Source organism: Berghia stephanieae, chromosome 4 (genome assembly GCF_034508935.2).
Source record: "Berghia stephanieae isolate SIO BIC M18660-M18661 chromosome 4, UCSD_Bste_1.3, whole genome shotgun sequence".
NCBI lineage: Eukaryota > Metazoa > Mollusca > Gastropoda > Nudibranchia > Aeolidiidae > Berghia > Berghia stephanieae.
In genome coordinates, this window is record NC_088363.1 from 34782660 (window position 1) to 34795159 (window position 12500).

General features: G+C 40.1%; 1 protein-coding gene across 2 annotated transcripts in view; it reads left to right on the plus strand.

Annotated features, from left to right (window-relative positions):
• Window positions 1-12500, plus strand: part of LOC144970472 (uncharacterized) — a 133568-nt gene that overhangs the window by 76214 nt on the left and 44854 nt on the right. For both annotated transcript variants that reach the window (XM_078910155.1, XM_078910157.1), the window contains exon 4: window positions 11809-11920. In XM_078910155.1, coding sequence (XP_078766281.1) covers window positions 11809-11920 — 112 coding nt within the window. The remainder of the gene's footprint in view (window positions 1-11808; window positions 11921-12500) is intronic.

The window sequence follows — 12500 nt, forward strand, 5'->3', positions numbered from 1 at the left end:
ATAGAGAGAGAGAGAGATAGATAGAGAGATAGATAGATAGATAGAGAGAGAGAGAGAGAGAGAGAGAGAGGAGAGAGAGAGAGAGAGAGAGAGAGAGAGAGAGTCTGACTATTTCATGGGTTTCACTGTGGTTCACAATTCTTCATTTAACCCTCTTTATTTAAAAGCTTCCTTTTTTTTCTTCTTTTATTTTTTTTTTTCTTTTAAACATAATTACAATATGAACACGCGTTGATAATTCTACAATCTATACACCTAATCTAGACTCTCCATCTTTAATCCCCCCCCCCCCCCCCCCCCCAATAAAGAAGAAAAAAAAGTAAAATTTTTTACCCTGATTACTACTTGGATTCGCACCATTGGGTGGTGGTAATAAAATTATAATGAAAACCAGAGTGATTGTTCCACAATAATTATATACACACAATTAGTTGTGTATGTAAATTATCGTTTAATTGGGGTACTTGTCAAACTCGAGTTGGCGTCAGCTGCTGAGCTGCTGCACTCTCTTCTCAAGTCAAAGGGACGCATATCGGGGGGGGGGGGGGGGTGAGCTTTTTATATAGCGCAATATCCACTAAATGTGCACAAAGCGCTTTACAAGGGGTCCCTGACCAACAGAAACAAGTAACATGTAGAACGAGACATGTACGCCTGTTAGGCGATATTACAATTTTTTTCTGACAGAGACAACGCTGCTGTCAACGGCCAGGTACTCATTTTACACCTGAGTACGGTGAGAGAATTGAGTAAAGAGCCTTTTCCAATGACTCAACTTTGCGCCGAGCGAGAGGCTCGAACCCAAGACCTTCCGATCCGAAAGCGAGTGTCAAACCACAAGACCACATAGCCGCACATAATAATAGTCAAATTTTACAGATAAGCCAAAAAGAAACTGTTTGCTACTATAATATCTTTTGACCTAGCAAGTCGTACATTATATGTGACCCTTCGTCTCAAAACGGTATTATGTCGGTAAGAACCAGATGCTAAAAAGTCAATTTAAAGCTAAATTGGTCAATATTTTGAATTGTTGGTATTCAGCGCACTAAATTATAACATTCATTCTCCTCTATAAAACATACAAACTCGACGCAAGTCAGAGATTTCTCGCTATAAATTCAATTTTCAGCATCTTTATCATCCCGACATGATACCGTTTCGAGGGGTCACATATTTTTGTAATAAATATTCATGTATTATAATTTATTATAATAATATTCTTTATGGGGGCAGCAGCGTGGCTCAGCGGTACGGTCTTTGCTTCGTACCCGAAAGGTACCGAGTTCGATTTCCCGCCGCTGCGAAGTCACCTGGCCTTAGCTCACTTGGCGGCGCTGCACTGCGGCTGACGCCTGGGTTATTCCAGTCTTCCCTTGGAATAGACCCTGAAGAATAATATCCTCTTAGGGATGAATAAATGAAATTATTATTATTATTATTATATTATTATTATTATTATTATTATTATTATTATTATTATTATTATTATTTATTATTATTATTATTGTGAATTATTACTATTTATTGACTTAGAGTCACGAAACCCATATTATAGAAAAATACGCGTTCAGCTCAATAATATGACTGTCAATAACCCAATAGAAATAGACTAGATTAGAATTCTTTTTATCCATCCCATAGGGTAAATTTGTCTTGTGGGTCTATTCCAAGAGGCGTCACCCGCAGTGCAGCGCCTCAAATTGAGCTAGGGCGAGGTGACTTGCTCAAGGCCACACAGCGCAGCGGCCGGTGATCGAACTCGGTACCTTTTGGGTACGATGCAAAGACCGTACTGCTGAACCACGCTGCCTAATGTAATTTGACCCAATTAACGATATGCGACCTTTTGTCCTGTGGCGGCTGTTGGTCGTGTTGTGCTCTGTGGTTGGAAATGAAACCGTCTCGTTTACCAACTGTTTTTTAAACCGTAGCAATAGGCTTCAAGTGAGAAGTGAACGAATTCGGAGGTTGACTGAAGTGAAGAATGTATCAATAATGATGAGAGAAGATAGATTGAAAGGGGTCAGGCATGTGGCATAGATATTTATATACCATTGATTTCAGAAGAAAATATTTTAATTTCCTAGGTCGTAAATCTTGTTTCAAGGTCGTAAATTTGACTCTGAAATTTTGCTGGATACACTGTGTAAAGAGACGAGAGAGGGAGTTCGTGGGAAGGAAAATATTGGACTTACAATAAGAGGGAAAGAGGAAAAAGGGACGCCCAAACACTAGATGGTTGGATAAGGTAAAGGACGATATGAAAGAATTGGGCCTGGAGGAAGATGGGCCTGGAGGAAGATGATGTATGAATCGAGATGCATGGAGATGTGGCATTCATTATGGCAACCCTGCAAAATGCGGGATAAGCTGAAAGAAGAAGAAGTAATAGGTTTCAACAGTCGTGACGTCACTTTCCTCGTAATGACGCATAGTAACTGAATAACCGGTTCTAAACTATCTGGACAATGGCGTACGCCCTTATGAAATACTTCTCCTACGAGTATAAAAGTGTATCCAGAGGAGAAAAACATCCTAAATCTGATAAAGTTTTTACTTTTATACATTCTGATCACATGACATGTGGAACAGTTCTAGCCAGCATGAAGAATAAAAAGTATCGATTTTCTTTGTTTAGAACCATGATGGCCGCCGTTGCTGGGCGGACGTGACATCAGACTATTGAGTCCTATTAAGGTGAGTTAAAATTGTCATACTCCACAGTACTCAACATCCGTGTAAAATTACGTCTACCTGTGTGATTTTTAAATACACTTTTTTAAATTTATTTGTTTTAGTCTTGATTAAAAACCGCGTGATTAAAAACAAAACAAAACAGGAAATGGTCGTCAAAGAAAAGCCAATACGCTTCAACAGTCGTAACGTCACTTCCCTCGTAATGACGCGTGGTAACTTAGTAACTGGCTCTAAACAATCGGAACAATGGCGGACGCCCTTATGAAATAATTCTCCGACGAGCATAAAAGCGTATCCAGAGGAAAAAAATCCATTAACAATCTGATCATGTTTTGACTTTTACACATTCTGATCACAAGACATATGAAAAGTTCTAGCCAGGATGAAGAATAAAAAGTACAGATTTTCTTTGTTTAGAACCATGATGCCCTGTTGCTGGGCGACGTGACATCAGACTATTGAATCCAATTAAGAAAGGGGTAAAGATAAGAAAAATATGATGACATTTGCTCAGCAATGTTTGTGCGGCTATGTGGTCTAGTGGTATGACACACTCTTCCGCGGATCGGAAGGTCCTGGGTTCGAGCCTCGCTCGGCGCATAGTTGAGTCCTCGGAAAAGGAGGCTCATATTATTCTCTCACCGTACTCAGGTGTAAAATGATTACCTTCCCTCGTCGTTAACAGCGTTGTCTCTGTTGGAAAAAAAATTGTAATACCGCCTAACAGGCGTCATGTCTCGTTCTACATGTTACACGTGGTCAGGGACCACTTGTAAAGCGCTTTGAGCACATTAACTGGATATCGCGCTATATATAAGCTCCATTTTCTGTTTTTTTTGTTTGAAATTAACATTAGTTTCCTGTGAAATAACACCCCCCCCCCCTCCCCTCCCGCTCCCAAATATCAATGTCCACGGTTCATAATAAGGTAGGAACATTGAGTATATTTAAAAAGTTCAAAACCAGACACAATCAACCCTGTCGTACTCTGAAAACAAAACAAAACAACCACGTAATTAACATTTTGGCCAGAAAACTCGTCCTTAACCCTTTCCTTATTTTCTGAATTTTCCCCAAAATTTCACACCCATAACACAAAATACGTTTTTCTTACTCAAACAGAAAAGCAACAAATACATTCTATGCATAATATTGATCAGCAGCATGAACTCTGCAACACAGTGTCACGTTTTCATAGCTATTTTCCTTTAAATTGTGTGATTTACAAAAGAAATCTGAATGATAAAGATCCTTTTTGGATCGTAACGAATGTGACGATTTTCCTATGGTTGGTAAGGAGAGGGTTAATTAGAGCAACGATCGTCTTGGCCAACCCTCAACCCAATGACCTCCGTGTCTCAGATCCGATTTGAGAGTTGTTTTTTTTAACCTAATTATGATTATTTAGGTGTCTCGATAGCCCAGGGGGTCCCGATAGCTCAGTTGGTAGAGCACTAGCTTCACACGCAAAGGGACCGAGATCGACCACGGGCGCAGTCGGGATTTTTTTCTGACCCCCCCCCCCCCCCCCCCCCCCCCTCTGTCCGCCCAGCAGTGAATCGGAGGCTGAGTCTGTTAAATTTGGCGGAAAGTACTTTACGAGAGACTAGCGTCCTTTCCAAAGGATAGCAAGCAATTGCTATTCTCCGTTTCACGCTATAGAAACCGGGATAAACTCCGGCTCCATGGGCCGAATGGCTCTGACTCTGAGGGACTACCAAAAAAAAAATGGTTATTTTAATCAATCGGTATTAAATAACGAGTTTATTTGAAGACCGAGTTTCATGGTCAAAATTGAGAATACGTGCTTGTTTGTTTTTTAGAGTACGGCCGACCACTCCCACCTAAATCCTATCCTGCAGCCTTAGCCCGAAGTAAGATCCTTCACTAGGAGGAGGAGGATGAGGAGCAGGGAGCATAAGAGAATGAAGATGATGATAATGAACAAAGATAATGATAAAGACAATAAGATACTGATTCATCATCATCATCATCATCATCATCATCATCATCATGTGTATTTGAATACGTGTTTGTTTGATTTTTTTGAGTATGGGCGACCCCACCCCCACCCCCCACCCCTCCCATCTCTATCCAATCCGGCAGCCGTAGCCCGAAGTAAGATCCTTCAGACTAGTCCGTTTCACATTGATTTTCGTATTATCTTTAAGATACCCCCGGTCTTACTTCTAATCTATTTTGCGGTGTCTGAAGGTTCCCCCAGTCTCGGTCTCGGTGAATTCATAAGCGTCTTTCAATCTTCATCATCTGTCTAAGCTCGTCTGGCTGAAATGAAGATGGTGATGATGATGATGATGATGATGATGATGATGATGATGATGATGATGATGATGGTAATGGTGATGATGATGATGGTGAGGAGGAGGAGGGAGCATAAGATGATGATGGTGATGATGATGCTGCATTGAGGATAATGAACATTGATAACGATAAAGACAATAAAATTCATCGTCATCATGATCATCATCATATCATCATGATCATCATCATATTATCATCGTCATCATCATATCATCGTCATCATCATCATCATCATCGTCATCACGATCATCAACAACATCAACAAAAACAACAATTTAAAATTTTTAATTGAGCTTTTATATAGCGCAATATCCACTAAACATGCTCAAAGCACTTTACTAGGGTCCCTGGCCAACAGCAACACTTAACATGTAGGGCGGGACACGATGCCTGTTAGGCGATATTACAATTTGTTTTTTCGGACAGAGACAACTGAATCTGTTGTTCCAACTTCCTATTTGAACCAACCCCCCCCCCCCCCCTTTGTCAGGTGCTTTAATTGTTATTCTAGAACTTTTTACCCTCCCATTTTCTTCCTTTTTACTGGCGCTGATAATATGACCTTAATGTGTTTCAAGCGCCGTAAAACCCATAAAAACAAATAAACAAAGAACAACAACAATGGCAATGCTAGTGCTAGTCCCAGAAACCGTATCTTACGTAAGTTACGGTTTCTGGGACATGTGTGGAGAAGAGACGGAATAGAAAAGTTGGTAACACCTGGGATGATCGAAGGCAAGAGAGCTAGAGGAAGACAAAGAATGGCTTATTTAAATAACCTAAGAATGGCCAAATGTGATTTTAAAAGTAACACAAATTTCATGCGCACCGCAGAGGATCGTGATTCGTGGAGACCACTGACCGGCAACGTGCTCAAGAGCACAAGCCACGATGGATGATGATGGGTGCTAGTCGTCAAAGGTTAATCAAGTCCATATCACACCAATTAATTACGGTTGTTGTGTGTAAGAAATAAACAGAAAAGGGTCGGTAACACGATAGACTAGACCTGTGTTTATTTATATAATCACACAAGCATGTCACGTATTGCTCAGATCGATGGATCGGTGGATGGTGAGGGGGAGGGGGTGGAGGAGGAGGAGGAGTCTAGTAGGAGGAACCGTCAATTGTTTTTGACGAGGACATGGGAAGGGCGGGGCGGGAGATGGCGTGTGTGTGTTGGGGCAGGGGGGGGGGGGGGGGGAGGAGAGTGATTGTCACGAAATTGACCCCCTGCGATGTTGGATCAAGAGTTGTTTTTTATTTGTGCTTTGTTATTATGTCAGAGGAAAATGGAGGGCAAACGAAGAAGAGGAAGACCAAGATCCAACTATATATATATATATATATATATATATATATATATATATATATATATATATATATATATAATATAATATATAATCCAAGAAGGGACAGATGTGAATGGAAAAGGGCTGTGTGATACCGTCAACAGACGGGAGAGGAATGGGGCAGACATTTATTGTCATCATATTGTGCGGCTATGTGGTCTAGTGGTATGACACTCGCTTTCGGATCGGAAGGTCCTGGGTTCGAGCCTCGCTCGCTCGGCGCATAGTTGAGTCCTTGGAAAAGACTCTTTACTCACATTCACTCACCGTACTCGGGTGTAAAGTGAGTACCTGGCCGTTAACAGCGTTGTCTTTGTCCGAAAAATTGTAATATCGCCTAACAGTCGGCATGTCCCGTTCTACATGTTAAATGTTGCTGCTGACCAGGGACCCCTTGTAAAGCGCTTTGAGCACATTTAGTGGATATTGCGCTATATAAAGCTCAATTTCATTTCATCACAGAGTCCGGGCAGCTAACCTCAATGAGAACGAGCTGTATAGTAAAGACTCTTTTATATTATACGTAGTACGTGGATGAAGTGACGTTTACTGTAATAACTCTCGTACAAAAACGGGTCGCCTATCAGTCGGCGTGTACTGTATGACATTGAAAGCTGCTTGGAGAATAATTGGAAGCGTTGTATAGCGCAATGAGTGAGCAAGGTCAATCCATGGAAATGCGCGGGTAAATCATGTTCATTAAAAAATATTCACAGTATTACCGAGATGCTAACTCCTACCCCCCCCCCCCCCCCCCCCCCTCTCCGATCCACTAAACGTGCTCAAAGCGCTTAATTTACAAAAGGTCCTTGACTAATAGCATAACGTAACAGTATGTAGAACGAGACATGACGCTTGTTAGTCGAGGTTGGCCAGGTACTCATTTTACACCTGAGTACGGTGAGAGGAAGTGAATAAAGAGACTTTTGCAAGAACTCAACTATGCGTCGAGCGAGGCTCGAACCCAGGACCTTCATATCCGAAATTGAGAATAATAGCCGCAATTTTAGGCGTGATTTACTCATTTTTATAATGGAGAATTATCTATTTTGTTGATTTTAGATATTTCCATCGCATCACTAAACCGATACTTTTGGCATTGGTACAAAACTAATGTGATTAAAATTTAAATTCCTGTTTTTTTAAATACCTTTTTTGTTTGTTTGTTTAAATCAGTATATTGCGGCTATATGGTCTTGTTGTATGACACTCGCTTTCGGATCGGAAGGTCCTGGGTTCGAGCGTCGCCCGCTCGGCGCATAGTCATTGGAAAAGGCTCTTTACTCGCATTTTCTCATCGTACTCTGATGTAAAATGAGTACCTGGCCGTTAACAAGGTCCAAAAAAAAAATGTAATATCGCCTAACAGGCGTCATGTCTCATCCTACTACTGTTCGTGTTACTGGTGGCCAAGATCCCTGTAACGCGCTTTGAGCATGTTTAGTGGATATCGCGCTATATAAAAGCTTAATTTTAATTTTATATTGGCGTGGCAGCTCTGCAAAATTATATATCACATAATATTTAATCACAAGACGATTTCATTAACTATAAACTATTATTATCGTTCTGCCGGAATCAATCAGAAATGGATAGCGTGATGCTTAAAGGAAAGGCAATTAATTCTGTTAATTAAGAACTGGAACTCGTAGGCGTTTTGTATATCCTATGGGATTGCGAAACACGAAAGACGCTACGTGAAGAGGGCGTTTGGGTTTTTTTCCAACCCCGCCTCGCCTCGCCACGCCCACAAAGATCCAGGCCAACTAATCAATCACCCCAGGCAGTGCCTGTCACATCTGTTCTGTTGTAAAACGTGACCCATGGCTGTTCTGTCGTAAAGTGACCCGCAGCTGTTCTGTCGTAAAACGTGACCCACGGCTGTTCTGTCGTAAAATATGACCCAGCTGTTCTGTCGTAAAATGTGACCCACGGTTGTTCTGTCGTAAAATGTGACCCACGGTTGTTCTGTCGTAAAATATGACCCAGCTGTTCTGTCGTAAAATGTGACCCACGGCTGTTGTGTCGTAAAACGTGACCCACAGTGTCAACGCAACATTCTTACAACACCCGTCACTACACGTAACGAGGTACTCATTCACACTTGAATCGAGTGGGGTAATAAGATGTGTAAAGTGCCTTATTCCAGGACAAAGCTTCGGGACCAGAATTTTCCACGATCGTTGTCACCTATTCGGTCACTGATCAAGCGCTTAACACTAATTTTGTATTCATTTATATGAAATAAAAGATTTCATGCCGTTCTTGTCAAAATGTTTTTGAAATGTGTCTTTTTTCATCGTGCTGCAGAACGAGCACAGTAACCCTGCAAGATATTAAACGATTTTTGACCCATGTCTACCTAACTCAATTTGCGGCATTGCACTGCGGCTGACGCCTGGGTTATTCCAGTTTTCCATTGGAATAGACACTAGAGTCAAATTTCTCCTATGGGATGAATAACAGGGATTTTACACCCAAAAAAATGATTTGGTTGAAATTGTTATTATAACAACTTATTCTGTTGTCATATTTTATGTTAGAAAAGCTAAGAATACAAAATGGTAAATTTGAATAGAATATAACACTGTAGATCAATTGCTTGTTTGTCCACCACATCATCAAACCATCATATATCAAGATCTGAATAAGTGTGTATGAATGATGCCAGACAAAGCAAGAAAGAAAAATACAAGAAAGAAAAAAAACATCCCGAAAAATCCGCCGCTTCGACTGGGGATCGAACCTCAGACCTTCTGATAACCGGGCTGACGTGCTACCATTACATGTCCTCGTCCTCTCGTGTGTTCAATGTATGTGTTGATTGATGCAAGAATATAGGTATTAAAATTGCCCCAACTATCAGAAGCCTCTCTGTGGCGTAATCGCAGCACGTCTGACCGGTAATCAGAAGGTCTGAGGTTCGATCCCCAGTCGAGGTCGACTGATGTTTTGGTATGTTTTTTTTTTCTTGTATTTTTGATACGGTCATATATAAGTGTTTACTACCTGACCAGTATTTTAACTCTCTCCTTACCAGCCATTATTAGAATTTCCCCCGAAAATTCACTCCCATCCGACACAAAAATAGACTTTTCTTACTCAATCAAATAAGTAACAAATGCATTCTATACAGAATGTTGTTCTGCAAAATGAGCTCTACAACACAGTGTTTAGTATTAAATAGCTATACACAGAGAGAAATCAGAAAGAGAAAATTGTTGTTTGCATCGTAACGAATGTGACGATTTTCCTATGGTTGGTAAGGAGAGGGTTAATAAGAAAAGGGATGTTATCATTATCAACACAAATCATTTTTTCAACAACCAAATTATGTTAATGACCAGTTTAGAAGGGTATTTATCGTTGGGCGCTGCTGTTATCGTCTCTGTCAGTATCGCAATATTATCTGTTAAAATTTTGTTAAAGTATCTTTGCCGATTTTTACTCTTGTCCTGAAATACATTCACAATACAAACGTTGAAAAAAAGGGAGAAAAATCCCAACTAAATTTTAAAATAAAACGTTTACAAACAAAAGAAAAACAAAAAAAAAAAAAACACACACACCCACCCACAAACAAACAATCAAATAAATAATTTGTATAAGTGATACTAATAAAATAAATTTCCCTTTATTCATCCCCAAGGGGAAATTTGTCTTTAGGGTCTATTCCAAGGGAAGACTGGAATAACCCAGGCGTCAGCCGCAGAGTAGCGCCGCAAAGTGAGCTCGGGCGAGGTGACTTGCTCAAGGCCACCCAGCGCTGCGGCGGCTGGTCGAACTCGGTACCTTTCGAGCACGAAGCAAAGACCGTACCGCTGAGCTACGCTGCCCCCTAAGCTACTAGAAGCTGTGGACTGTAAAAAGTAAAATAAATAAAAATGAATATAACCGCTTCAATACAGAAGTGTTCTGGTAGTTTGTTCATTTTTTGAACCTGTTATATAGATTGTTGTTTATTAAATAACAACGTGGTATTTAAACCCAAAAAAAACAACTTATTTAAAATGTGTCTTTAGAAGTCATGTTTTAGACATGCGATCAATCAATAAATAAACAAGGATCTTTCTCTGGCTCCACTATTGATTATTGGTTCAATAATAAATAGAGGTGTTTGTTTTTCGGTCGAAAGCGTTTGATACAGTAAACAATGGACGCGAGGTCTAAAGAGTTTGGTTCAGTATAGATAGTTCGAAGATGACGTCACTCAGGTCTTTGTTATTGTATTTTGCCATCCGCGTTTATGAATAATGCTCACTGAACTGTATTAACCTGACTATAAACGTTCTGAGCTTTTTAGCCAAGCGCACACTTTCTATAAGGCTGTGAACTGAGTGCATGAATAACCAGTGTGTCATAGCGTCGCCATCGGTAACATAGCCTGACTGGCAGTTTGACGTCATTTTTTAGGTTTGTGTAGCGTCTAGTGAGTTGTCGTTAGTAGAGCTCAAGGAAACAAGTTATTTCATTGGTTGAACTTTTGAATACAACTCACGATTTGTTTTCTTTTGTGGCAAAAGACTGGGATTTTGACGTCATTTTTTGTCAGTGTCAGGCCATAACATTACGATGGCTACTGTCACCACGACTACACCCATCACCGTCTTTTTTCCATCGTCAAGTGTTGACAATCCCAGTCACTTTTTTTAATGAGGATTTTGTCGCTGGAATTAAACTCGGAAACATTTGCGCCCATATATATATATATATATATATATATATATATAATATATATATATATATATATATATATATATATATATATATATATATATATATGCATATGACACGAACTTTTGAAAATGTTTTCTTAATTTTCGAGATGATCTTTACTCCCCTTCATTCGCCATACGTTCCCTCTCGTATTATCCCCTTCCCCCCCCCCCCCCCCCCCCCTTTCCCAAAACAAAAAAAAAAAAAAACAACCCAAAAAAAAACAAAAAACAAAACAATAATAAATAAAAGTCATGGTGTTGCTGGTTGGTGCGACTATGTGATCTTGTGGCATGACACTCGCTTTCGGATCGGAAGGTCCTAAGTTCGAGCCTCGCTCGGCGCATTGTTGAGTCCTTGGAAAAGGCTCTTTACTCACATTCTCTCACCGTACTCAGGTGTAAAATGAGTACCTGGCCGTTAACAGCGTTGTCTCTGTCCGAAATAAAATTTGTAATATCGCCTAATAGGCGTCATGTCTCGTTCTACATGTTACATGTTGCTGTTGGTCAGGGACCTTGTAAAGCTCTTTGAGCACATTAAGTGGATATCGCACTATATAAAAGCTCATTAAAAAAAATATTTAAAAAAAACAAACTCTAATTAAGACAAGATTTTTGTTGTTGTTGCTTTTTTTTTTTTTGGGGGGGGGTTCGTTTGTTTATTTGTTTTTAATTTCCCGATTCTATATATAATTATATTTTCATCCATCCCTCAGTTCACAACTGGACGGTTGATGACGTCATAGAATGGCTGATCCAGGACGTGGATCTACCCCAGTACTCACACGTCTTCCACTCCAACGAAATCGACGGATCTTTCTTACCCAGGTACAGTATGATCTATTTATTTTAAAAAAAGAGAACTATACGTATCTCATACATGTGGGTACCAATAGATCAGTTGGTAGAGCACTCGATTTACACGCAAAGGGACTGAGATCGATCCCGGGTGAACTCGAGATTTTTTTTTATTTTTTATCTGACCCCCTAACTATGATTGGATAGCAGGGTCTGTTAAACCTGGTGGAAAGTACTTTCGCTCACGCTATGGAAACCGGGATTTAAACTCCGGCACCATGGAGCTAATGACTCTGAAAGACATGTCCCCTTAATGTGATCAAGACGCTTTACAAAAAGTCTCAAGTCAAAATCTGCATTTTGCGTGCAGGACGAGACATGCCACTGGAAGGCGCTATGACAAATTTTATTTCGACAAAAGCTGTCCGATACTCATTTACACTTGATTTTTTCTTCTTATGTTTTTAAACCTGTGTCAAGTTTATTTCAAGCAAGTCTATTTACTCTTTAGACTTTCGCCAATAATTCACAAACTTTGATTGCAACTTACGTGAAAACCAAACAAGTTCATCTAATTCCCCTCTCGCTCTCACACCCCCTTCCTCTCCCC